Genomic DNA, 24,630 nt, shown 5'->3' with positions numbered 1-24,630 from the left:
ACCAATACAATGGTATATCTCAAACTACGATCAAGAAAAAGGACAATTCAAAAGCTAATGAACACGGACATGAATTCCAACACTTTGGTGGAAAGTAGACAACTAATAAGAGCACGTACCACTTAGATATTATACATACCCCTGACAGAAAGTAATAGTTACAATCCTTAAGTTGCAGATTATCAGTTTTCAAATTAAGAAGGAAACAAAGGGTGGGCAAGTGACCTGGGAGCAACCAAGTTGCTGTGATGGGAAAGAAAGAATAGAAAACACAGATTTCTTCTGGAGATCTTTTATTTAAGAGTTTAGGACCAAAACACTACAGAAACTGAGACCATTTAAGAGATGTTTTCTGGTTTTGGGTGTTGTTTTGTGTAGATGCAAGGACAAACAATCAACCTAATGACATTGAGGCCAGCCATGTAACCAAGAAAAGAACTTCAGATTGCTTTGGGGCAGAGAAGTAGGGAGATGATGTAAGAATAGTGGAAGCCTAGACTTGAGGCTGCAACTCATACAGGATTATACCTGGTAGGGCTGGAATTCCATTCCTGGGATGGTGGGTGTAGAAGAAGAAACTGAGACTATGGTAATAGTAAGGTAGGTTAGAAGAGAGTTTGGTCTATTTATACATAATATAAATCAGTTTCTTTTTGAGAAATAAAGTGGCCAAACACTGGCATCAAATTTCTTTAAAAAAAATTTAAGTGTATTCTTGCTCAAAAATTTGAGCTATTTCAGACATACTTCTATTCATTCATTCATTCATTCATTCATGCATGCATGCATGCATGCATGTGTACCTTAATCTTCTTCGTCTTTGGTGCTGCACGACCCTTTTCTGGACTCTTTTTCCGCTTCTTGGGTTTGGTTCTTCTAACAGTTAAGGTGATGCTTGTAGGTGTGTGCTGTGTTGCTGTGTACAACACAGTGGAAGGAGAAAGCTCCTCATCCCAGCTTTCTGTTGCACTGCTATCCCCACCTGAAAAAAGATGACTTCACAGTTCAGGAACTAACATCAACTTCCTCCCCATGCATACCACATCTAGTAAGTCATTACTTGTACTGTAACTATACATCTAATAATAAATCAACATAGGCCCCATCTTTGGCCTGAAAATAATATTTTTGCTGTTGTTGCTGACATTAAGTATAAGATTTATTCTGTATTCCATATATTTTCCGTCTTCAAAATAAACTCCATTGTTTTTAACTATAAATGAGTAACTTAAAGAAAAAGGGATACATTTATTTTTGGTGCTCATAAAGAATAATTTGACTGGTACAGATCTATTATTTCCCAATAGAGCGATACAGTGGCTTTGTGGGGACTTCTTTATGTGAAAATAGTTATGTACTATAGAAGAATATTTAAATCAGAAAATATTTAGTCAAAATGTGGGTTTAATCCACCTTCTGCTCACCTGATATGTTGTCCTGCTTCCGCCGATGAAGTCTAATAACCTTCCCCCTGCTCATTCCCCTAAAGAGGGAAAATAAACTTCAAGTAGTCCTTCCAGCAGCATGCAGCACATCACATCATACATGGGAGACGTGTCTCTGCAGATACTACCCCTCCCTCCCACCTACCAAATGTTTCCAGGACATTAAATTTCATATCAAATTCAATAGCTTTAACATCAATCTCTCATTCCTTGTTGTCAGCAATTCTCACCTAGTGCAGAGAATTCGAGCCAAGGAGCACTAAGGAATCATCTACATTAACAAACACAAGAAAGAATACTTTGAGCTTTTCCCTACTGATAAGAAACCCTAATCCCAGCAACCCAGGTTTGAATTTAAATAGAACAGGATCTTACCTGCACTTGTCACAGTTGAGAAGGAAGCCATCCTGAGAAAGACCACAAGGACACCAGGTAGGAACAGTCTCTCCTTCAGAGTTCGGGCTGTCTCCACAGCGTTCCTCTACGGGCGACGGCAGGCCATTCAGGTCAGAACGAGGGATGATCGTCTGGACAGGGGGAGAAGCAGGAGGTGTCGGAGGAGGAGGGGCTCCGTAATTATGATCCTGAAAATAAGATTTTTTAAATCAACAGTGTCCAAACACTGGCCCCTCTCTCCCTTAAAGTATGGTACATATGGAAAGAAAGAAGAAAGTAGTACCCTTTGTTTTTTGGCTTCAACCAGGAAAGTGATAAAACAAAATGCCAAGGTCAACTGGGACATAAAAACAAGAACAATGATGCAGGGCTAGACGTCCGCTGGAGGCAGGGAAGTGCAAAAGGGGCAACTTCGTCATGCTGCATATAAACATTTCAAGAAAGTCACAATGTATAAGAATGGGTTACACTCCAGGAAGACCACTGCTCTGGAGATAAGCAAGTGCATACTCACAGCATAAGGCAGTCCTCGACACCCATGCCTCTGAGTGGTCCCATAATTATGAGTGGAATACACGCTCTTCTCATTAACTGCTGGACTAGCCTCCACAGATTCAGGGCTGCACAAAGGCGAAAAGCAACGCATGATAGCATAACACCTACTCTCCCCTTAAACTAATAGTTCACTTCCCATTCTAACCCCTTCTTTTTACACAACCACCAGCCACTAGGATAAGAAAGAACTTTAGTCAAAGTCTGTTTAACATCACTAAGCCTATAAATAATAGTGTTATTGAATGTGGATTTGTGTGTAACATGAAGCCAGTACAGGCAGATGTCTCAAGGCAGGCACCTGGGATACAAGGTGTCCCTAATGACAAACACAAACGTACCAGCAGAGCGGGGAGTTTCCCCTAGAGAAGCCACTCTGGGCTGGTTTAGACTCAGAACTATTCTTCTTAATTGGATCTCTTAATACTTCCATGAAACCTCACATGACATTTGCAGTGAGTGAGATGATGAAAGTGCCTTCTGCACTGCCCCAGGGACCAGGCCCTCTTCCATTCACTACCAAGACAGGATACCCTGAAGAAAGTACAGGCAAAAACAATGGCATCTTATATTTATCACACCTCTCATCTTGAACCCCCAAATACCTTTCACATATTAAAATTTCTCATCCATCAAGGACATGCAAGCATATTCAAGGACACAATTGTTTAATAGCTGCATGATAATAACAGAACTTCAAAATAATCAAAACTTAACGTGGGAGTTAGATTTGTTTCATGCTAAATAGTAACTGTAGCTACCGTTATGAATCGCCTATTACTTGGGTCTACCATTTATTAATTCATTTAATATCTGTGATTATTAAACACAGTAAGCAGCATTCTCTTTTTATAGAGGGAAGTGAAGATGAGGTGCTGAGATTACATGATTTTTTCCATTCATATGCTGATAGAGTCAGGATTTGAAACAAAGATGTCTGACTCCACAGCCTCTTCTTTCCCATTATGCATTGTTTGAAAGCAAGGACAACATTTTGTCTATAAACTTCATTTGAGGCCTTGCTAACCAGGCTCATTGAGAAGCTTGGGTTAGTTTTGGTTTTTGTTGTATCCTGGGCAAGTAGAAAATTAACTACCCAGGCACTATTTTTTTTTAAATCAAAGAACCAAATACATTCAAAGTAATAAATTTAATATAAGCTTTACTTGATAATAAAAAGGCACCCATGGTGAAGGATAAAATAGGTTTCAGAGAAGAATAAAATAGGTTCGTTTGTTTATATCAACTTTACTTGGTTAGGTTTTTATGGACTTTTGAAGAATAACTAAAGAACGTAATTATATGACTTGGTGGAAGTGAAATGGATTATCTGTAATGCATATTAATCAAAACAAAGATTTTCACCCATTAGCAACTCCAAAAATCAATGTTAATGCAACTCCAGAGATCAAAAGGTTTTAGGGAATCAAATAATTCAGTTTGCTTCAAATAACCACCTTCCTGCTTCAAGATATACAAAAACCACAACACTGAGCAGGAGTAACGCATGTAATTCAATGTAGCACATTAACTGATAAGTGAGGGATAAAGTAAGACTCTGAGGTATGTATCAAACTCACCTAGTTTTATGCTCCACAACTGTGAGAAGGGGCCTTATTAATAACAGCAAAGGTCATTTCTAGGTGAGGAACTTAAGACAGAGGGAAGTATTCTCTGTTAGTGAGGTGCATGCACTTTAGTAATTGACGGGGTCTTCAAAATGGGAACTGGCAGTGGGAGTGGCTGGGAGGGAAATATATCAAGAATGCAGGTCAGTATTCTTGAGAAAAGGATGATCTGAACATGGGTCACTGAGGCAACTGGGGGAGTATTAGGAAACAGGTAGGGTTTCCTAAATGAAACCAAAGGCAGACAAGCATTAATAAAATGAAGGTAGAATTTAGTTTCTATGATGGACATTAAAAGAAAGTAATGGATTTATACATTGTTATTGACTATGTATGTTACTAAATAAGTAATCCATCCAAAGGGTTGTACATATTTTTAGGTAGGAGATTTTATACCATTAAACACATGGGGTGAAATAAGAGAGTTTATTAGAAATGAATTTTTTTGTGGGACAGGAAAAAAATAAAAGTTGCATGAAATAAAAGATGGCCATGGAGATGGAGCTATGTTGGTTATATCTTACCCATCTCCAAACTGGGTAAATATGTACATATGCACTTCATGTGCAAGTCTAGGGAATAAAAATAAAACGTATATTGTGGAGGTTAACAGGCCATCCTACTGCTTAGAAGTATGTAGTCAAGCACAGCATTTAAAATATTGCTATGCATGTCTAATCTAAAATTTAAACCCATCTTTAATGATAAAACTTTACAATGTCTACATTGGTTACGGATTAAACAATTACACATTGATATATACATTGATTTTATGTATATTTTAAAATACAGATTAAAAATTTACAATATCAAGATCTGGGGATGTAGCTCAGTAGAGTGCTTATCTAGCCTGTTTAAAGACCTGGGTTCAAGCCTCAGGACAGCAAAAAACAGCACACACACAAAAAAAGGAGTATTATGATTGCATGTCTTTATTAGACAACCACTTTATGTAAATAATTATATCCTTTTTTCTTCTGTGGCTAAAATGTTATAACAGTTGGGCATACACAGAGAAATCGGGCTCAAATTGGGCTCACAACAGATATAGTCCATCAATTATGTTCAATGAATAATATGCAAATTGCTACTATAATGCCACCTCTTAGAAAATAATTGAAATTCTGTCATACAAGAGGTATAAATATCTTTTTTCATTGTGTTATATCTAGAATTTTTCCTGTGTGTATGTGTGTGTGTGTGTGTGTGTGTGTGTGTGTGTGTGTGTGTGTATTGTAGAATGTAAACTGCTATAGAGTTGTTAATCTCACAAGATAAGGTATAGGTTTCTTCCTTGGTTAGATATGTTGCCTTTAATACCAGGTTTTATCTTAACAGTGCTTAGAACAACGATCAGGCATGATGAAGGACAAATATCATTAATAATTAATAGACTAGCACATAAGCTAAACGACTGACATCAATGGCCTTTGTAAAACTGCTCAACAAGAAATGTAAAGTTGGTTGTGACCACAGATGGTATCAGAGCTTTGGAGATACTGAATTAGAGCATTTAGGAAGTCCTAGGACATGGCACTATAGTCATAGTACAAACCAGACTGCTTTCATTCTTGCATTACTCCTGGATCCCCCAGTACATGCACATAGCTACTGTTATACTTTGAGGGAAATACTAGTGCTAAGAATGACTGCTTTGGGTCTTTTCCTTACCTACCAATTCCAAACTTACTCGTTTAACCTCTTTTTTTCTCATAAATATTAATGAGGTCTATTTATACATTTTTTGTTAATACTGCAGTAGGTTATCATGTGACTTTATAAAGGCCTATATCCACTATGCCATTGAGCTAGCTATCCAATAACACAGGAAGACTTTTAAATACTTTGTTTTGGGAAAGAGTTATACAATTGGAAGTCTCAGCTAATGGTAATTAAATCTTGTTGGCATGCAAGAAACCAAAACCAAAACCAACAACAAAAAACAAATCAAACCAAACCAAACAAGCCACCCCACAAAACCAAACCAAAAAACCCACAAAATAACAACAGAACAAACAAAAACCTCTACAATAAAGATGACCAGTCTTTCCTATGCCCTCCCCCCACCCATTATGAGAAGAAGCTTAAAAACCGGCTTTCAATTCCAGACTACCCCAGAATATCATATATTAATTACTTCCTAGGGTAGCTGCATGTCTTCTGCTTTAAGGAACCCAATAAACAGTGAACAGCAGGCAGCTTTATAAAGAAATACACATGCTCTTTAATAGTATCCTCAGTTTTAAGGAAACCACTATGAACAAGGGATGCCATTCAACCCAGAACTCTGGAACAGTTGCTTTGCTTTGCTGAAGGGGAAAGAATTCCCAGGGACTAAAAATGGCAAGAGAAACGGGAATTAGAGCAACACCCACCTCACTCAAGAAGTGGCTGTGGGATCAAGAGTCTGAACTGGACCTGAACATATTCAAAACACCAGGATTTTTCCAGCCCAGACCCTAATCCCTGGTACTGCCTGGAATAGACTTGGCTTCTGGGGGTGTGCTGCCCCCTAGGCCCCTTGGGTCTCTTTCGCTGGACTTTCACATCCTGGTGTAGTGCCACTTCGTCTTGAAAGGTAGGGGGCTTCCACTTCCTTTCTGTAAGCAAGGAAGATTGGGTACAAGGGAGGTAAAAGGACAAGAGGGGGGAATCTGTGAGCGGGGGCAATCTTGGACAACTTAAAAGAGAAGGGATACAAAAGGCTAAAAAATTTTTAACTGAGTAATATATAAAATTGTATAATGAAGGCCTACCTTCATTGTCATTTGGCATTTAAATTCTTCAAGAACTGAGTCTATTTTAGGGATTGGGCTTTTCAACAAATTCTGAATTCCTAATGCTGCTCTTAGCTGAAAAACAAGTTTGGTACCACTGACTTTGAAGGTCCTCTTTCTAGGCAACGAATATTGTAAAAACAGATGATACAGCTCTCCATGTCTTCTACCCCAGAGTGAGCTGGTTAAGCAGTCTGCCCATATAGTTTCAGCCCCTTTACTCTAGAATAATGACAAGTACATAGGAAGAGGCCTTCAAAGAAAATCAGTTGGAAAGGAAACCTCCTATCTCTGTTAACATAATCATTAACTTGTTAGAAGGAGGTGATACACCTACTTCATTTCAATCTTACCCACCCATAAAACAAAGGAAAATGTAACCACTGCTTTGCAACTTTGATTATATTTATGATTTACCCAGAAATCCCTCCTTTAAAGTTCCTTTCCTCCCCCTTCCAATTCCTTTGTCCCTCCAGCTGGGGATGGGGGAAGGGCAAGCCTAATGTTTTCTGAAGTGGGATAGGTTTTAATTAAGAAAATATTACATATAGCTATGAACTGCTCGGAAGAAATCCATTCTCGCACAAACTTGAAGCAATCCTATTATCTAGGAAGCAGTACTTACTCTGATCCAGCAGCCATATCTGAGTAGGATGTATCTGGTGTGGTGACTCCCAGAGGGATTGCAATGCTCATGACGTCCAAGACAGCAGAGGGTGGAAATCACGGGGTCCAATTAATGGAGACTGACCACTCAAAGAGTGGGGGTGAGCTGCAGAGCCTCAGCCAACATGTTACGGACATGAGGAATCCTGCCACAGAAAAGGAAAATAACCACTGACGAGAGAGTTCTTTAAATTTATCTGAATAAATAAAATAAAGTGCTGTAGGGTGTTTTTCAACTGTTTGAATAAGTCTTTTTGTGTGCTTGTGGTGTTTGTGTACAGTGTATGCATGTCAAGTGTGTAGGCTTGAGTGTACTCCCGTATGCATATGGAAACCACAGGAGAATTCTGGGTATCATCTTCTACAGCTCTCAAATCTTATTCAGCATTTTGGCTGGCCAGCAAGCTTGGTTGTCTCCCAACACTGGTTAGAGGTTTGTGAAGCCATATCCTCCTGTCTTTTACACGGAGGTTAGAGATTTGAACTCAGTTGCACACGTGCTATTATCCATCGAGCCATCTCTCTAGCCCTTTGAATTTGAATAAGGCTTTAAAGAATAAATCTAGGTTTACTATGTACTCTAATTTACTAATGTTCTACAAATGAGGTTAGCAAAGAGTTATGCTTTTATTTTCTTTCCTGCAAAAGCAAAACCTGGATCACTAACAACCACATGTTCCTCCATCTTTAACTGCCTCACAGACAGAGTTTTAGTAGTCTAGGATATATGAAACAAGCCTTAAGATTCAGGACAGTTATCATAAGTATTCTAGTTTACTCCTTAATAGTTCCATTTAAACTTTTCCACAGGCAATCAATAAATGTAGCTTTACCAACACTCAGTTGTTTATTGTAAAGTAAACCCGGGAGAGCTCAATTAGTTGTTTATATTTGATCAGATAGCCATTTCTATGCTTTGACTTGTTTTTAAAAAATATATTTATGTATATGGGTGTTTTGTCTGTCATGTCTATACACTGCATGCAGGCAGTACACACAGAGGCCAGAAGAGGGCAGTGGATGCCCTCAGACTGGAGTTTCAGACAGTTCTGAGCTGCCATATGGTGCTAGGTATTGAACTCAAGGAACTCCAGAACAACAGCCAATGTTTTTAACTGCAGAGTCATCTCTCTAGACCCTCTCTGACTTATTTAAATAGTCTTAACTAGTCTTGGAGAAGATATAATTATTCAAAAAAAACCTGTATTAGTACAGGAATATACACTCATAGATATGAATAAAAACATAAACCACAGGGTAAAGCTAAATATGTGTGGGTACAGAGGATATACATAAATCTGTACTTCCTGCTCCATTTTGCTGTGACTTAATAACTGCTTTAAAAAAGTGTACACGAGGACGTTTTTCTCTCTGAAAGATAACATAAAAACTCTAAACATTTCATTACAAAGATTAGAGATTTTTTTTGTGTTTAAAAAAGCAATGAACATATATACTGATTTGATAACCATAAATTGGTATTATGTAAAAGAATAAAAAATTCATTGAATATTAAGTACAAAAAAAATTAAGGAAGGCATTTGAAGAGCAGAACCTGTATGATTCACATCAGTGGTTTCACTTTAACATAAAAAGCCACTAAAGCATGAAACAAGCATTTTTATGTGGGTGTTCAAAAGTCAATATACTGTCAAAGACCTGGACTAAAAAGGGTTTCATGACTGATACATTAATTTATGCTAAGACAGACAGCAGAAAGTCAAGTAATTATCAGCCAGGTGGTGGTGGCACATGCCTTTAATGGTGGCACTTGGGAGGTCAGCATGGTCTATGGATTGAGTTCTAGGACAGCCAGGGCTATACAGAGACCCTGTCTCGGAAAAAATCAAAAGAAAAAGACAAATAATTATCACTATTATTACAAAAAATAGCTAAGTGAAAAATATAAGATAATGATTGAATCAATCCAAAGATTAATGAAGATTTTAAAAGTTACTGATTTGAGACATAAATTTCATTTTTATAAATGACACAGATTAATGTGGCTAAGGAAACTAATTCTGAATGGTGAGTCAGTCCAAGATTTAAGGCTACCTAAAAATATTACTTTTGTACCATTAGTTCATAAAGCTACCACAGCTATAAACTAAAATAGTTTTCTGTAGGACCCGGGCCTCTTCAAATAGATTATGGCAAAATACCCATTCTCATCAAACTCAGGGTGACACCGTTAGACTGAAAACTGAAATGCAAATGAAATCAGCTTTCCTATCTACTTGTCATAATTCATGATAGACACGACTGGTCCACTTGTTGTCTCTGGACCAATTTGCAAATAAATGTCCCTCCCCACTCCCCAAGCAGTCAAACAAGAATTCTCAAACACCCAAGTCATTGGGAAAATGACATAAAATCTACAAATGACAAGACAAAGAGACCACCTACAAATAGAGCCCAAAGGACATACTCCCTCTAATTTTAGCAGCTAGATAATTTGCATTAAGAAAAGCCTAGAAGTTGTTTGACCAGATAACCAGAAGTCCATCTGATGATCATAACCTCTGATTAGTAAAAGGAATCCAAATCATGTTTTGCAGTGGATATCACTCTGTATAAATAAAGTGCTGATTGGCCAGTAGCCAGGCAGGGAGGATAGGGTAGGCGGGACAAGAAAGAGGAGAAGGTTGGGAACAGGAAGGCTGGGAGGAGACACTGCGAGCCGCCGCCATGAGAAGCAACATGTAAAGACACCAGTAAGCCACAAGCCACGTGGCAAAGTATAGACCAACAGAAATGGGCTAAATATAAGAGTAAAAGCTAGACAATGGTAGGCCTGAGCTAATGGCCAAGCAGTTTAAATAATATAAGTGTCTATATGATTATTTTATACGTGGGTTGTGGGGCCGTGGGGGCTTGGTGGAACCTAGAGAAAAGCTCTCCAACTACAATGTGTTCTATTTTAGAAAAGGCCTTTAAAAAAAGAAACGACTCGACTCTATTAACACTCCTCTGCTATAGCCACCACTAACATACATTCATAAAAATATTATCCATTCAACGATCCATCTGCAGACACATATCTAGGCCGATAGGTAATTTTTCTCCCTGACATTATAACTTGAAAAAAGATACACAAGGCAAAAATGGGAAAGTTACTTCATATAGTACCTCCATTTAAGAATGAATAAAGCCAAGCAGTGGTGGCACACACTTTTAATCTCAGTACTTTGGAGGCAGAGGCAGAGGCAGGTGGATCTCTGTAAGTTTGAGGCCTGTCTGGTCTACAAAGAAAATTCCAGGACAGCCAGAGCTGTTACATAAAGAAATCCTGTCTTGAAAAACCAAAAAGGAAAAAGAAAAAGTAAATTATTTCTATATTACCTAATGAAACCCTAACACAATTGCTGGGTGTGGTGGCAAACACCTACAATCCCAGCATTCAATAGGCAGAAGGATCAAGAGAGGCCAGCCTGGACTATGGAGTGAGACCTTGCTTCAAATGCAGTGGTAAGATCTTACACCACTTTAAGGAATACTTCTCTTCATAAGTTCTTTTTCCTCTTGTCTAGCTTTATGTAACTGAACTACTGCTACTATTCTGATGAAAGCAATTGTAATAGGCCAGCTTAACCATATTGTTCTAAACCGTGTTTCCATAATAATGAGGTTTCTTTTTTAAAATTTATTTATTTATGTCTAAAGCTGTTTCATCTGCATGTACACTTGCACACCAAGAGGACATCAAATCCCATAGTTATGGGTGCTGGGAATTCAACTTAGAGGACTTCTGGAAGAACAGCCAAAGGTCTTAAGTACTGGGCCATTTCCCCAGACCCCATGATGAGGTTTCTTAATTCAAATTCTGGTAATATAAAAATTCTCTTTATAGCCCCTTCCCTGAAAAATGGTGTGACATATAGCTATTTAAATGTTAATCAAAGAACTTAAGATCACCTATATACAATCTTTTATTATAACACTTATCTTATGTAAGAAATTAGATATTTACTCTGGTTAATCAAGCTTACAGTCACAGTAACTATTCATTTAATCTCACAGTTTGGAGATGTGCCCTGGAAAAAGTATAAGAACTCTCTAGACAGAAATAATTTCAAGTTATCATTTACTACATTACTCAAGTTCTTATCACCAAAACACCATGGGCAGGAATTTTTACAAAAAAAAAATATAGCCGGGCAGTGGTGGCGCACGCCTTTAATCCTAGCACTCGGGAGGCAGAGCCAGGCAGATCTCTGTGAGTTTGAGGCCAGCCTGGTCTCCAAAGCGAGTTCCAGGAAAGGCACAAAGCTACACTGAGAAACCCTGTCTCAAAAAACCAATATATTATATTTTTTTGGTTTTTCGAGACAGGGTATCTCTGTAGCTTTGGAGGCTGTCTTGGAACTCGCTTTGTTGACCAGGTTGGCCTCGAACTCAGAGATCCACCTGCCTCTGCCTCCCGAGTGCTGGGATTACAGGTGTGCGCCACCACCGTCCGGCCACAAAAATGTATTTTTACCCACTGCTGTAGTTCTAATGGCCAGATACTATGTCTGATATATCAAGAGGGATCAAGAAAACATTTACATTTACCATTTACATGGTAACCAAGTTCAGTATTTACTAAAATTCAAAATACAATAAATGAGAAGGATTTGGGGCAGTCACCTTTGAGGTCCTCCCAATTATCTGCCAGTAGCTTTGAAGACCTTGAAAAAGCTGAGACACAAACAGGATGTGAAAAAATTTTTTTGATGAGCTCACAAAGTACAAAGTGGAATCCTCCTACAGATTAATGATAATCTTATTTCTGTTTGCTGTACTGCTTTGTTAATCTCTCTACTTTCCATCTAGCACCAAGCCTAACCCTTTAATTTGCACGCCCCATCGTGTGCAAAATAAACTAAGGGCAGAAAGGAAATGGCCTTGATTTCCAAGGTGATCAGATACTGTATTCTCTTCCCTTCAAATTAAAACCCTGTTTCCCAAGGGATCCTCAAAGGTTTTTTCCCCCCTCTCTTTCCTTGGGAGTTCTTCACTGACCATACCCAAACTCAATAACTTCCTTTTTTTGAAACTCCGTAGCCCAAATTGGCCCGTACCCTGTTGGCCCAACCTCCCAAGTGCTATTGTAAGCATACGCCACAATACCTAACATAGATCTCTTTTCATCAAATACCAGATTGACTCTGGGCAAGGGCCTAGCAAAAACAAATTAAATTATGACTCATTTCTTCTCCCTCATTCTATTCCTGACAATGGGAATGGGGTGGGGGATGGGTAGGGGTAGGTGTGTGTGTGTGTGTGTGTGTGTGTGTGTGTGTGTGTGTAATCAGTTCTACCTGTGGTGAACTCCACCAATTTTCTACATTCCCAGAAGGAAAGGAAAACAAGAAACCTGTAAGATTTGGGGTAAAGAGGAAGAAGGGAGGAGGTGATCGGTATTTCTTAAATTTCAGTGTTTTCTCCACAAAGTCAAATATAGTATTGGCCAGAATGAGCTCTCCATACTTGAAATATTAATTGGTCATAAACATGGAAAGAGAGCTGTTCATGAGTCACCATTATAGGGCATGCACTTTACATTTATTTATTTATTTGTTTGTTTGTTTGTTTATTTATTGTGGATTTCCTATTTTTTAAAAACTGGGAAACTATTCTTCAGAAAAATATTTTCAAAAGCATACTCAGAATTAAAAAATGCAAGGTCTGAAGGTGATGACAAAGGAAGAAATAAAGTAGGCCAAGTCTTCAACAGCAGCAAGTAAGAGAAAGGGCAGGGGCAGAGTAAAAATGCAGTTTCACTCTCCCATCAATTAACAACCCAGCAGACCCACAGAATACAGCATCTACAATCAAACCCAGCTTGTCTTCCAATACTGAGTACTCTTTTGAGAGTCCCCATTTATATGTAGTTTCTAGAGTTTTAAGAGATTTCAGAAGAAATGCATCAGACAGGTGAGGCGGAAGCAGCTGGGAGACAAGAGTCCAGTAAACAGCCAATGCAATGAAAGCAAGGCAGACCAAGTCTGCTTTCGCCACCCTGGGAAGAGGGCCGACAGGAAGAGGAGTGCCGCTTCAGAAAGAGCAGGCTTCAGACAGTCTTTGTACTGAGGCTGTGGACCTTGGCCACTCTCCCAGAGATGATGCAATCCTGATGAACAAGATCTGCTGCCAGACAAACGATTGTTACAGCCTTTGCAGACAGCAGCTCAGCCAAGAAGCAATCTCTGATCAGCTCTCCATGAGCCACCGGAACATCAGATTTCTTCAATCTCAGTCCCTGATAAAATAAAGGGAATATCCTGCCCCCCACACCCCTAGCCCTTTTCTTAGAATGTTCCTTTGTCTTACCCCACTTTCTTTTAATTCGTTTGGGTTTACAGTATCTAGTACTCATAATTAAATTTAAAATGAAACACCAAGAACATTTTTATTTTGATGAACAGAATTCTTTCAACTTACTAACAATAACAATAGTATATTTATTATTGTTATCTTCCTTAGTCTCCTAAGAAAAACCTGGAACATAATAACCTTATGAAGTATGAAAACTGCTATAAAATACAGCACCCAATTATGAGATACAAAAGTAAAAATAATTTTTTTTTTTTTTGTTTGTTTTTTGAGACAGGGTTTCTCTGTGTAGTTTTGGTGCCTGTCCTGATCTTACTCTGTATACTAGGATGGCCTCGAACTCACAGAGATTTGCCTGGCTCTGCCTCCTGAGTGCTGGGGTTAAAGGCGTGCGCCACCAATGCCCAGCAAAAAAGAAATATTTTACTTAATCTAGAGCCCGAGAGGTATATTTTGTGTATCTGAAATTATATGGAACTCAGTACATAAAATAATAATAATGTCATCTAGTAGAGAAAAAGGAGAAAAACCTACTCTTGCTTAGGCCAACATAAAAGACAGTTAAACATGTAGTTTTTACAATGTTATTCACAACAGTTACTTTTCTAAGGGGCAGCATTATAGTATGACTTCAAAATTTACTAGAGTCAATGACTATATCTATTAACTTAAGACTCCAACTTAAATATACACTCAATTTCAAAAATCTTCCCTAAAACTGTCATCTTAGGCCCAATTTCTTTTTCAGTTTCAGTACAAGGTTTTTCATATATAGTATTGTTTCTTACCTTGTTAAAGACCTTAGATTAGTGAACTCCAGCTACCTAGAAGCCACAAACCAAATTTCCTTGTAAAACAATCCTTAAACTGGGACTCATAAACTTAAACTTAGAACTCAGGTATCTAAGACATAACCTGAAATCATTATGCTCATCCCCATATTTACATGATTACATAATTAAAATTAACATATACAGCACAGCTCTGAAAAATCTTCAGCAGGCTAATGAATAAATTTAACTCAGTTAATAAGAGAAAAATTTTACAAAAAGGGACTGGTTATGGAATTTGGTAGTGTACTTGTCTGGTACCACAAAGCCCTGGGTTCTCTCCCTAGCCTGGCACAAACTTGGTGTGATTACAGGCTTCAATCCCAGCACTTGGGAGCTACAAGCATAATTACCATAAGTTCAAGATTATTCTGGGCTGCAAATAGCAAATTTTGGGTCAACCTGGGATATATGAGACCCTATCTTAAAAAAAAAAAAAAAAAAAAAAAAAAAGTTACCTTCAGAAAAGGTGCAACAAGGGTTGAAAGAAAAATAGCTGGTAATTTTACAATTTAATCTTTCAATCTGGTTATCTAAATTACTATACATGTTAAGTTGAATTTTTTCTTAAATCAGTTTTTCTTATGACCATAAAATTAAAAAAAAGGAATGGGAAAATTTTATATTAGGATTTTGGGGGGGTGGGATTTGAGACAGGGTTTCTTTGTGTAGCCTTGGCTACCACAGAACTAGCTCTGTAGACCAGAGATTCACATTCCTCTCTGTCTCTTGAGTGCTGGGATTAAAGGTGTGTGTCACCACCACCTGGTTTATATTCAGATTTTTAAATGATGACTTTATCCTATTTTTGTTTTTAACCCTTTACTTTTTTTTTTTTTAAATCACAGAACAGTTCAAAATGAAGGTTTCACCTATACAATCAGCTTTCTTCTGCAAAACTCATATACCATCTGAATTATATGTTTATTCATTTCTAGCCAAATCCCAAGTATTCTGAAGGGGGGAAAAATAGATAGCAATACCATAACATTACTTTTTACCTTGGGAGAAAAGGATGAAATGAAAAAGAGCTACACAAGGAACTAGAAAATTGTGATGTAGTCCACAATTTAGTTTGATGACTCCAAATATTGTATTACACAGGATGAATTCTACAAGGTCTTAAAATAAAATACTCATTTTCTTTTTTTCCTGCTTCAAATTTCTCTGAATCCTGGCATACTCCCAACTGGCTTGGCAATTTATATAAAGTCTCAAGTCAATCCAACAGAAAGAATATTGTCCTGCTGACTCTTAAGATGCACATGAAGAAGAATTTGCAGCAGGATGTTTACAGTTCTGTAGTTTGGCAAGAATCTGTGAAGAAAGAGGACTATCATTAATAACCTGAATGTGGCTAAAAGCTGCTTTCACTTTTCCCAAACTGTATGTATTTCAATTCTGCTATGCAAAAAAAAAAAAAAAAAAAAAAAAAAGTGAGAAGAAATGTGGAAAACATGACCAAGAAGTAAATAACCCCACAATAAAACCCAAACAAAAAACCCCCAAAAGTACAGGTTGCATGTGGTCAAGTCATTAATCTTAGTCCTTGGAAGGAGATCTCTGTGAGTTCAGGTCAACCCTGTCTCAAAACAAAATCTAACAAACTAAACAGCAAAAGGGAGAGAAGAGATAAACATTATGTAAATTTTTAAGAATATTCAGAGATCTGGTGAGAAGTTCACCTAATTTAGATTGTATTAAGTTGGGCTTAACTCTGAAGATAGTGAATATAGGCAAAAGATGTAAGAGTTGGGGGGGGGGGAGAAAGAAAAACAGACAGGATGGCATAAACAGTAAGAGACTGAGATACATGATTTGGTAATTCAAGCCAACATAAAAATTCCTTTTCTCCTAATTCTTCTCCTATAACACCAGTTTACCCTTTCATCTCTTTAACTAAATTATATTCTCTCCAGGGGATTCTGGAGCTGGTATAAGGCAATGTCTACAAAGCTTTGCTTACTACGAAGCAATTTAAAACCAAATAAAAAGAAAATCCTACTTATAATGGCTATGAGAGAGGCTGAGCTGTATGTAGCAGTAGAAGAGTTGGGGGAAAGAAGTAGGGTAAGACCATACACCATGACAACAGAGCTAAATCACATGATCTTAAATTAGTAAGGCTCTAAGAACTTTTTGTCCTAATACAGTCAAGAATATCCTTTTCTTGCTTTCTATCACGGCTCAAGATCAAGGTGAGAATCACTCAGGAACCTCACATCCCTAAATCTCAGTATCAGTGTGGGAGAGAGTGGAGACAGACTGACCCTGGCAGCCATGGTGTTGGAGCAGCACACAGACCAGAAGAAACCTGTGCTTTCCAAAGCTAGATATACTGTTAGGTCCTCTGGCATAAGGAAAAATGAAAAGATTGCTGTTCACTTCACTTCACTGAGCTAAGTCAGAAGAAATCCTGAAAAAAAAAAAAAAGTCTGAAGGTGAACGAGTATGAGTTATGGAAAAATAACTTCTCAGATATTGGAACAATATTGGTATTCAAGAACACATTGACCTGGGCATCAAATATGACCTGAGCACTGGATCTATGGCCTGAATGTCTATGTGGTGCTAGGTAGGCCAGGTTTCAGCATCACAGAAAAGAATAATAGGACAGACTGTATTGGGGCCAAACAGAATCAGCAAAGATGAAACCATGTGCTGGTTCCAGAAGAAGTATGATGGGATTGAGCTGCCTGGCAAATAAATAAATATTTAAAAGGTCAATAAAATTTTCTCAGAGAAATGAAGAAATAAAGTAAGAAAAGAAAAAGGCTTTTTTCTAATAATCAAATAGAGATCTTGTTCTCAAGGAATTTAGCTTGAATTCAATACTCAAGACTTCTGAACCTGGCAGGGTGGTGCACGCCTTTAGGCAGTCAGGAGGTAAAAGCAAGAAAAGAGCTCTAGGAGTTCAAGACCAGCCTGGTCTACATAGCAGAGTTCCAAGTCAGCCAAAGGCTGCATAGTGAGACCCCATCTCAAAAACCAAACCAACCAACCAAACAAACAAACAAATAAATAAATAAAATATCAAGACTTCTGAGGTTCTGTCCTACTGTTATCTTAGCATCAGATGATACTTAACAACTTTTTCATACTAGCAATGTCCTTCAGTAGGCAGAATCTCACACTCAGATACACTTGCCTCCTTTTAACAAATGCAGACCATTTTGATTTTCAAACCCTGAAATGTAGACAAGTTTACCTTTTTTAGATGGAGTTATTTACACAAACCACAAGGCATTACTAACCTCATAATTGTACTGATTTAGACAAATTCTTCTTCACAAAAATACAATTTTAGGACTTAAACATTTTTATGATTTTTTTGGTGTGAGAACATATTCATGTGTGTAATTATGAGTTTGCTGGTCAGAGGATGACTGTTATCTTAAGTTGAAGTCCTTGTTTAAGGCAGGGTCTCCTGTTCATTGCTGTGTTTACAATGCTAGCTGGCCTGCATACTCCTAGGGAATTTCCTCTCTTCTGCCTCTCTATGGCTGAGATAACAGGCCTCAGCTGTGTCTAGTTTGCATGGGTTCTAAGGAACCCACTGAAACTCAGCCCTTATGTTTGTAAGGCAAGTACTTTTAACCACTAAGACATCTTCCAGATTATTTTATAGACAAAAACAGAATTACAAAAAGATTAATTTATGGGACTAGCTGAGTATTAGCTACAGTGGCAGAGTGCTTGCCTAGCCCTGGGTTGGATGATTAACAATGAATGGGGGAAATTTTACTCACAAGAAAGTCACACATGTAGCAATAGAGTTCAAAAGAAAATTAAGATTTTAATGTATAGCTTTTATTTATTAAAGTAACTAATCACTAACTACTTTGGATAGCAATATCTAAATAAAAAGTGTGTTTACTAACTAGCACTACATTAAACAAGGCCAGAATAAAACTCCCAGATCTTTGGGGTGCACTTATGTAGATTTACCTTGGGTTTTATATTACACATATTTTCCACTTTTCTCTTTATTCATCATTGATTCAACAACAACAACAACAACAACAACAACAACAACAGAATAACTATACTATGAATATAAAAGCTATTTGAAGATGTGACTTCCTAAGATGGTCTTAGGTACTCTGTAGGCTGATCTCAAACTCCAATTCATCTGCCTCTACCTCCTGCATGCTAAGATTATAGGCATGTGCCAAGGCACCCAGAGTTTTGTGTGGTGCGCGGAACCAAACCCAGGGTTCTGTTCATGGTTGACAAGCACTCTTACCAGTTGAGCCACATCTTCAGCCCTGAAGATGTTCCTTCCTTCCTCTCCTTTTTTCTTTCTTGAGACAGGGTCTTATTATGTAGCTCTGGCTGTCCCAGAACTCCTCAAACTCAGAAATCTTGCCTCTACCTCCCAAACATTGGATCTGTGGTGTGGAATGACCTATCTGGTCCCTGAAGATGTTTCTTAATTCTAGGCATACATATGTGACAAGTACTGCATTGTCACAACCACATACAAAAAAAACCAAACCCAACCCCAAGCCTTGTGAGTATGTTTCTTTCTATAACTTAGTCAAAAGTCAATCCACTACATGATTTACCAGGGAGAGTTTCTTGTGTAAGTAGTTGATGCTTAGAGAAAACAATCATTTTTCCTAAGAATAGAGGTAAACATGGCAGGAAGCTTTCCTAGAATATAGAAGAAATGAGCTTGGCCATGCATGTTCTATGATTCCTGACAAAATATCTAAGAATGTAACACTAAAGAAACCTAAAACTCTGATGTTTACAAGGGAATTCCTTACTGAAGTTGGCTGGCTCTATCAGTAAAGATCCTTATAATTGTTACAAAGATGCTTACAAAAATATACAAACACATGGTGGCACATGGCTGCAATCCTAGAACATGAGGCAGCAAAGGCAGGTGAATTGCTTTGAGTTTAAGGTTACTCTACAAAGCAAGTTTCAGGCTGGCTAGGGCCACACAGTAATATCAGATCTCAAAGAAATCTAACATTAGAAGAACATAAAAAAACCAGAATCTCGGGCTGGAGAGATGGTTAAGAGCATTGACTGCTTGCTCTTCCAGAGGTCCTGAGTTCAATCCCAGCAACCACATGGTGGCTCACAACCATCTGTAATGAGATCTGGCGCCCTCTTCTGGCCTGCAAGTATACATGCAGACAGAATGTTGTATACATAATAAATAAGTAAATAAATAAACAGACACACAAAAACAAACCAGAATCTCTTAAAATAGAAAAGTAATAGCCCAACTGCTTCTGTAAACTGGTTTTTATATTTAACAAGACATATCTTTGTGGAAATATGTATTCTTCAATGATACCAAAACATACTTCTATTGATTCATTATAATTCAAATGAATCCTCTAAAGGTAAATGCTCACACTGTTGCTCATTTTTGGTATTCTGCAGTGCTGCACTGAACATTCATTCATGCTCTTTTTTTTTTTTTTTTTTTGACAGGGTTTCTCTGTGTAGTTTTGGTGCCTGCCCTGAATCTCGGTCTGTAGACCAGGCTGGCCTCAAACTGAGATCTGCATGGCTCTGCCTCCCGAGTGCTGGGATTACAGGTGTGCGCCACCACCGCCCGGCTCATTCATGTTCTGAGAACTTTCTTCACACATATGCACACAAGTCCTTAGGACAAACTGTTCTAAGTGTAACTACTAAGATGGTATGAACATGTTTCATAGTCTTAATCAACCATCCTCCAGAAATTAAAATCATTTTACATTCCTACAGACATTGGGGTTGACTAACATGGTAAGACAGTTAAATGTTTAATCTCAGGATTATCTTATGGCAAGTTCCAAAAATAACAGTTGTGCACATCACACCTGAGTACATAATATAACTAGTGATAATATGAGAAGATCCTACTTATCCTAACAATAAAGTTGTGGAGGAAATCAAGCTCATCACTCTTCTGCAAGGTTCAGTCAGAGGAATAAGCTTATGTAAGCCAATAACTACTAGACTGCAGAGTAATGTTCAGGTGTGTAACTGTAGTTTTTCTGGTCCTGCCTGGCCCACAGTCAGGACAAATTTCTCTCACCCGCCAGCACGGCAGCTGCTCAGACCCAACCAAGTAAACACTTATATTACTTGTAAACTATATGGCCGTGGTAGGCTTCTTGCTAACTATTCTTTTTTTTTCCTTCTTCTTCTTCCTTTCTACTTTTTTTTGGTTTTTCGAGACAGGGTTTCTCTGTGTAGCTTTGCGCCTTTCCTGGAACTCACTCTGTAGTCCAGGCTGGCCTGGAACTCAGAGATCCACCTGGCTCTGCCTCCCGAGTGCTGGGATTAAAGACGTGCACCACCACCGCCCAGCTGCTAACTATTCTTATATCTTAAATCAACCCATTTCTATTAGTCTGTAAGTTGCCACATGCCTCGTGGCTTACTGGTATCTTAACATCTTCTCATGGCGGCAGCTGGCAGGTCTCTCCGCCTCAGCCTTCCACTTTCCAGATTTTTTTTTTTTTTTTTTTGCTTGTCCCCACCTATACTTTCTGCCTGGCTACTGGCCAATCAGTGTTTTATTTATTAATCAATCAGAGTAACACATCTGACATACAGAACATCCCACAGCACAGGTGTGAATTACACAAGTGATTGTTAAAACTGTTTCAATGGGCCGGGCAGTGGTGGTGTATGCCTGTAATCCCAGCACTCGGGGAGGCAGAGGCAGGTGGATCTCTGTGAGTTCGAGGCCAGCCTGGTCTACAGAGCTAGTCCAGGACAGGCTCCAAAGCTACAGAGAAGCCCTGTCTTAAAAAACAAAACAACAACAAAAAAACAAACAAACAAAAAACAAACAAACAAAAAAACCCTGTTTCAATGGATGAATTCTCTTAAATCACTGTAAACATCAATCTTGTATGAGTTTCTTGATAAATTTTTTTACATTACTGGGAATGAGAATTTCTAATGTAGAAGAATGAACAGCATTTCTATATATTGTTTGTTATCACACAAAAATGGGTAAACATAAGAACTGCTCCCCAAATTAAGGAAGGAGATAAAAATTCATGTGGTGTTCTATAAACTGTTTCTGGAAAAATAACTAATTACATCACATCATGGTGACCAGCTGTTCTTTTTAATGAGTGGTCTCTGAGTACTTGGGGAGTTTTGAGTGGTGACAGACTACAGGCAAAGAAACTCATTTACTCCTGTGGTAGTTTTAAAGAAAATGGCCCCCAAAGGGAGTAGTACTATTTGGAGGTGTGGCCTTCTTGGAGGAAGCATGCCACTGTGGGGGCGGGATTTTAGGATTCTTGCTCAAGCTTCTCTCAGTGTGACAGTCAAATGACTTCATGTTGCCTGCAAGATGCAAGACTCAGCTTCTCCTGCAGCATCACCATGCCACCATGCTCGCTACCATGCTCCCCACCATGATGATAATGCACTGAACCTCTGAAACCCTAAGCAAGCCAACTCAATTAAATGTTTTTCTTTTAAGAGTTGCAATGGTCATGGTGTCTTTTCACTGCAATAAAAACCCTAAGACAACACCACCCCAGCAGAAAAATAACACAGTAACAATGGCTGAGTGTCACAGAATAAAAACATGCAGTAATCTGGACAATTCTTGTTTTAAATGTAAAGCCCATGTAACTTTGAAGTCCAGTTACCAGCAAAAAGGTGAAAGCACCATCAATGAAAACTATATTACTTATTACCCACTACCCAAATAAACCTTAACTGTACTGATGACAATGAAACTAATCTTAGATACTCTGTCATTTGAAAAGTTAACAGTAATGGAAGGTAATAGCTACCTAAAAGAAATATGGATAAACACTGGGGTAAGCTCTGCCTTAGCAAAAATTAGCTTGTATTACTCACACAGAAAATTATTAACAAAAATGCAGTCTTTGGGATGGAAAGCTATTTATTTCTCTAGAAGATAATGTGAGATGGGTGGGTTTAGCTAGCTAGAGTTTTGCTGAAACCCAGGACCTTTGACAGTTCCTATCATCCAAAGCATCAAAAATATTTAGATTACAGGCTACAAATATTTTTTGCAGAAGACCTCAATATGAAAAATGACACTGAAGCTTTGATGTGGATACTTACCTTTGATCCAGTTTCAGTAATGTTTGTCTCAATACTTGAAAAAAGTAGCTTCAGGGCACTGGTAAAATAGTACTTTTGTTACTCTGAATTCCTATACAAAACACAACCACAACCACAAACCACGTTAACATTTGTGTAGTTATTTTATTGTCTCCTGATTCATTTGTTGTTTTTCTGGCCATGCCTAAAACACAGCAGGGAGTTTACAGAATGGATCAAGACACAAAATATCTTAAAATTTCCATACATCAGCCATTTTCCTTTTAATTAAAACACCCATTTATGCATTTTTCTTAAAATATTTTCTTTCTTTCTTTTTTTTGAGCTGAGGATCGAACCCAGGGCCTTGTGCTTGCTAGGCAAGCGCTCTACCACTGAGCTAAATCCCCAACCCAAACAAAATATTTTCAATTGAATGCTTTGCCACTACTTTGCAATCAATTTAAAAACTCAGATTTTATTTTGCTGAATTTGAACATGATATGTGGCTAAAGATAATCTTGAACTCTTGGTTGTCCTGCTATCATCACCTCCCAATGCAGCAGCAGTACCACAACACAGGCTAAAAATCCATTAAAAAATTCCATATCCCAGGGCCAATGATTAAAGACACTTGCTGGGCCTAGAGAGATGGCTCAGTGGTTAAGAGTACTGGCTGCTCATCCAGAGGTCCTGAGTTCAGTTCCCAGCAACCACATGGTGGCTCACAACCATCTGTAATGAGATCTTGTGCCCTCTTCTGGCCTGCAGACATACATGCAGACAGAACACTATATGCATAAAATAAATCTTAAAAAAAAAGACACTTGCTGAAAAGTATGATGATCTGAGTTCAATCTCTTGAACCCACATGGTAGAAGAGAACCAAGCCCAGTAAGTTGTCTTCTGACCTTCACACCCAGAGCACATGCACACATTCACACAATAACAAAATACATGTTCTTGATTTCAACAGATCTCTTATAAACCAACATTAATAACTAAAAAGCATACTCCAGTTTTCTGGGGGGAGACACACCCTTGATTGTGTAAAAATTGGCAAGTATGGTGGTATATGCCTTTGAGGGCAGAGACAGGCAGATGTCTTGTGAGTTAAAGGCAGCCCTAGTCTACATATAGTTTCAGGACAGCCAGGGACACACAGAGAGACTCTATCTCAAAACACAAAACAAAAGCACAAAAAATTATTTCTACTGACTAGAAAAACACTCCAAAACTAAACTATGGAAAACTAGCAATACTTTTGCATAGGACCCTTTATTTTCTGTTCTTAGGGACCACTAGAAATTTATACCCTGGTTAATTACCACTCGCCACTAAGAGTGACAAGATTAACATGATTCTTCTATAAATTTAGGATTTCTAATTTTCAAGATTGCTTTTCACATTATAAATTCCAACTCTTAGAGGAAACAAACACACTGTCTTTCCATTTGCTTTAGTACAATATTCAAACAACTTTAACTCCTGAATGTTAACTAGCTTATTTTTCTACCAGCTTTCAAACATAATACATTTATAGCTACTTGAGTACATACACTCACAAATTCCTGCTGATCCTGCTTTAGTGAACTGCTCAAAGGAGACAATAGTGGTCCTTCCTTTGGCTACCAACCTGCTGCATTCTAAATACTTACAAAACAGAAAAGGCAAAGATAAATGTTTAGGGGCTACCACCATTCCTTATTCTCCTGAAACTTAAATTTAGAAAGTCTTTTATGACTTCCAGACCTGTTACTAATTCTTTCCAAAAAATATTCTTTTAGAAGTTTATCAAGAGCAAACAGAGTCATAATACAAATAAAACCAAGCAGGCTCCAATGTCTAGTAGCAAAGTTATTTGAGTTCTCAAAAATAAGATCTGAATTCACAGATTGTTTCTTTGCTCAGACGCAAACTGCTTCATAGGCAAGCTTCACAGTAGTTTTATTGCCTGTCCCCTTTC

At 38.1% G+C, this 24,630-nt stretch overlaps 1 protein-coding gene and 1 pseudogene across 10 annotated transcripts in view; one reads left to right on the top strand and one right to left on the bottom strand.

The window, feature by feature from the left end:
- Window positions 1-24,630, bottom strand: part of Setd5 (SET domain containing 5) — an 84,860-nt gene that overhangs the window by 42,118 nt on the left and 18,112 nt on the right. For 2 of the 10 annotated variants that reach the window (XM_036181252.1, XM_036181258.1), the window contains exons 1-7: window positions 7,424-7,487; window positions 6,397-6,621; window positions 2,735-2,927; window positions 2,356-2,461; window positions 1,821-2,029; window positions 1,425-1,483; window positions 804-982 (exon numbers count right to left, since the gene is read on the bottom strand). In XM_036181252.1, coding sequence (XP_036037145.1) covers window positions 804-982; window positions 1,425-1,483; window positions 1,821-2,029; window positions 2,356-2,461; window positions 2,735-2,826 — 645 coding nt within the window. In that variant the 5' untranslated portion in view covers window positions 2,827-2,927; window positions 6,397-6,621; window positions 7,424-7,487. Of the gene's footprint in view, window positions 1-803; window positions 983-1,424; window positions 1,484-1,675; window positions 1,717-1,820; window positions 2,030-2,355; window positions 2,462-2,734; window positions 2,928-3,973; window positions 4,594-6,396; window positions 6,622-7,423; window positions 7,611-24,630 lie in introns of those variants that run through there. The other 8 variants (XM_036181259.1, XM_036181261.1, XM_036181257.1 and 5 more) reach the window with 6 other exon arrangements.
- LOC118580092 lies at window positions 16,070-17,319 on the top strand (annotated as a pseudogene).

The sequence above is a fragment of the Onychomys torridus genome, chromosome 3 (genome assembly GCF_903995425.1).
Source record: "Onychomys torridus chromosome 3, mOncTor1.1, whole genome shotgun sequence".
NCBI lineage: Eukaryota > Metazoa > Chordata > Mammalia > Rodentia > Cricetidae > Onychomys > Onychomys torridus.
Note: the sequence above shows the minus strand (reverse complement) of the source record. Positions and strands in the feature narration are given on the sequence as shown.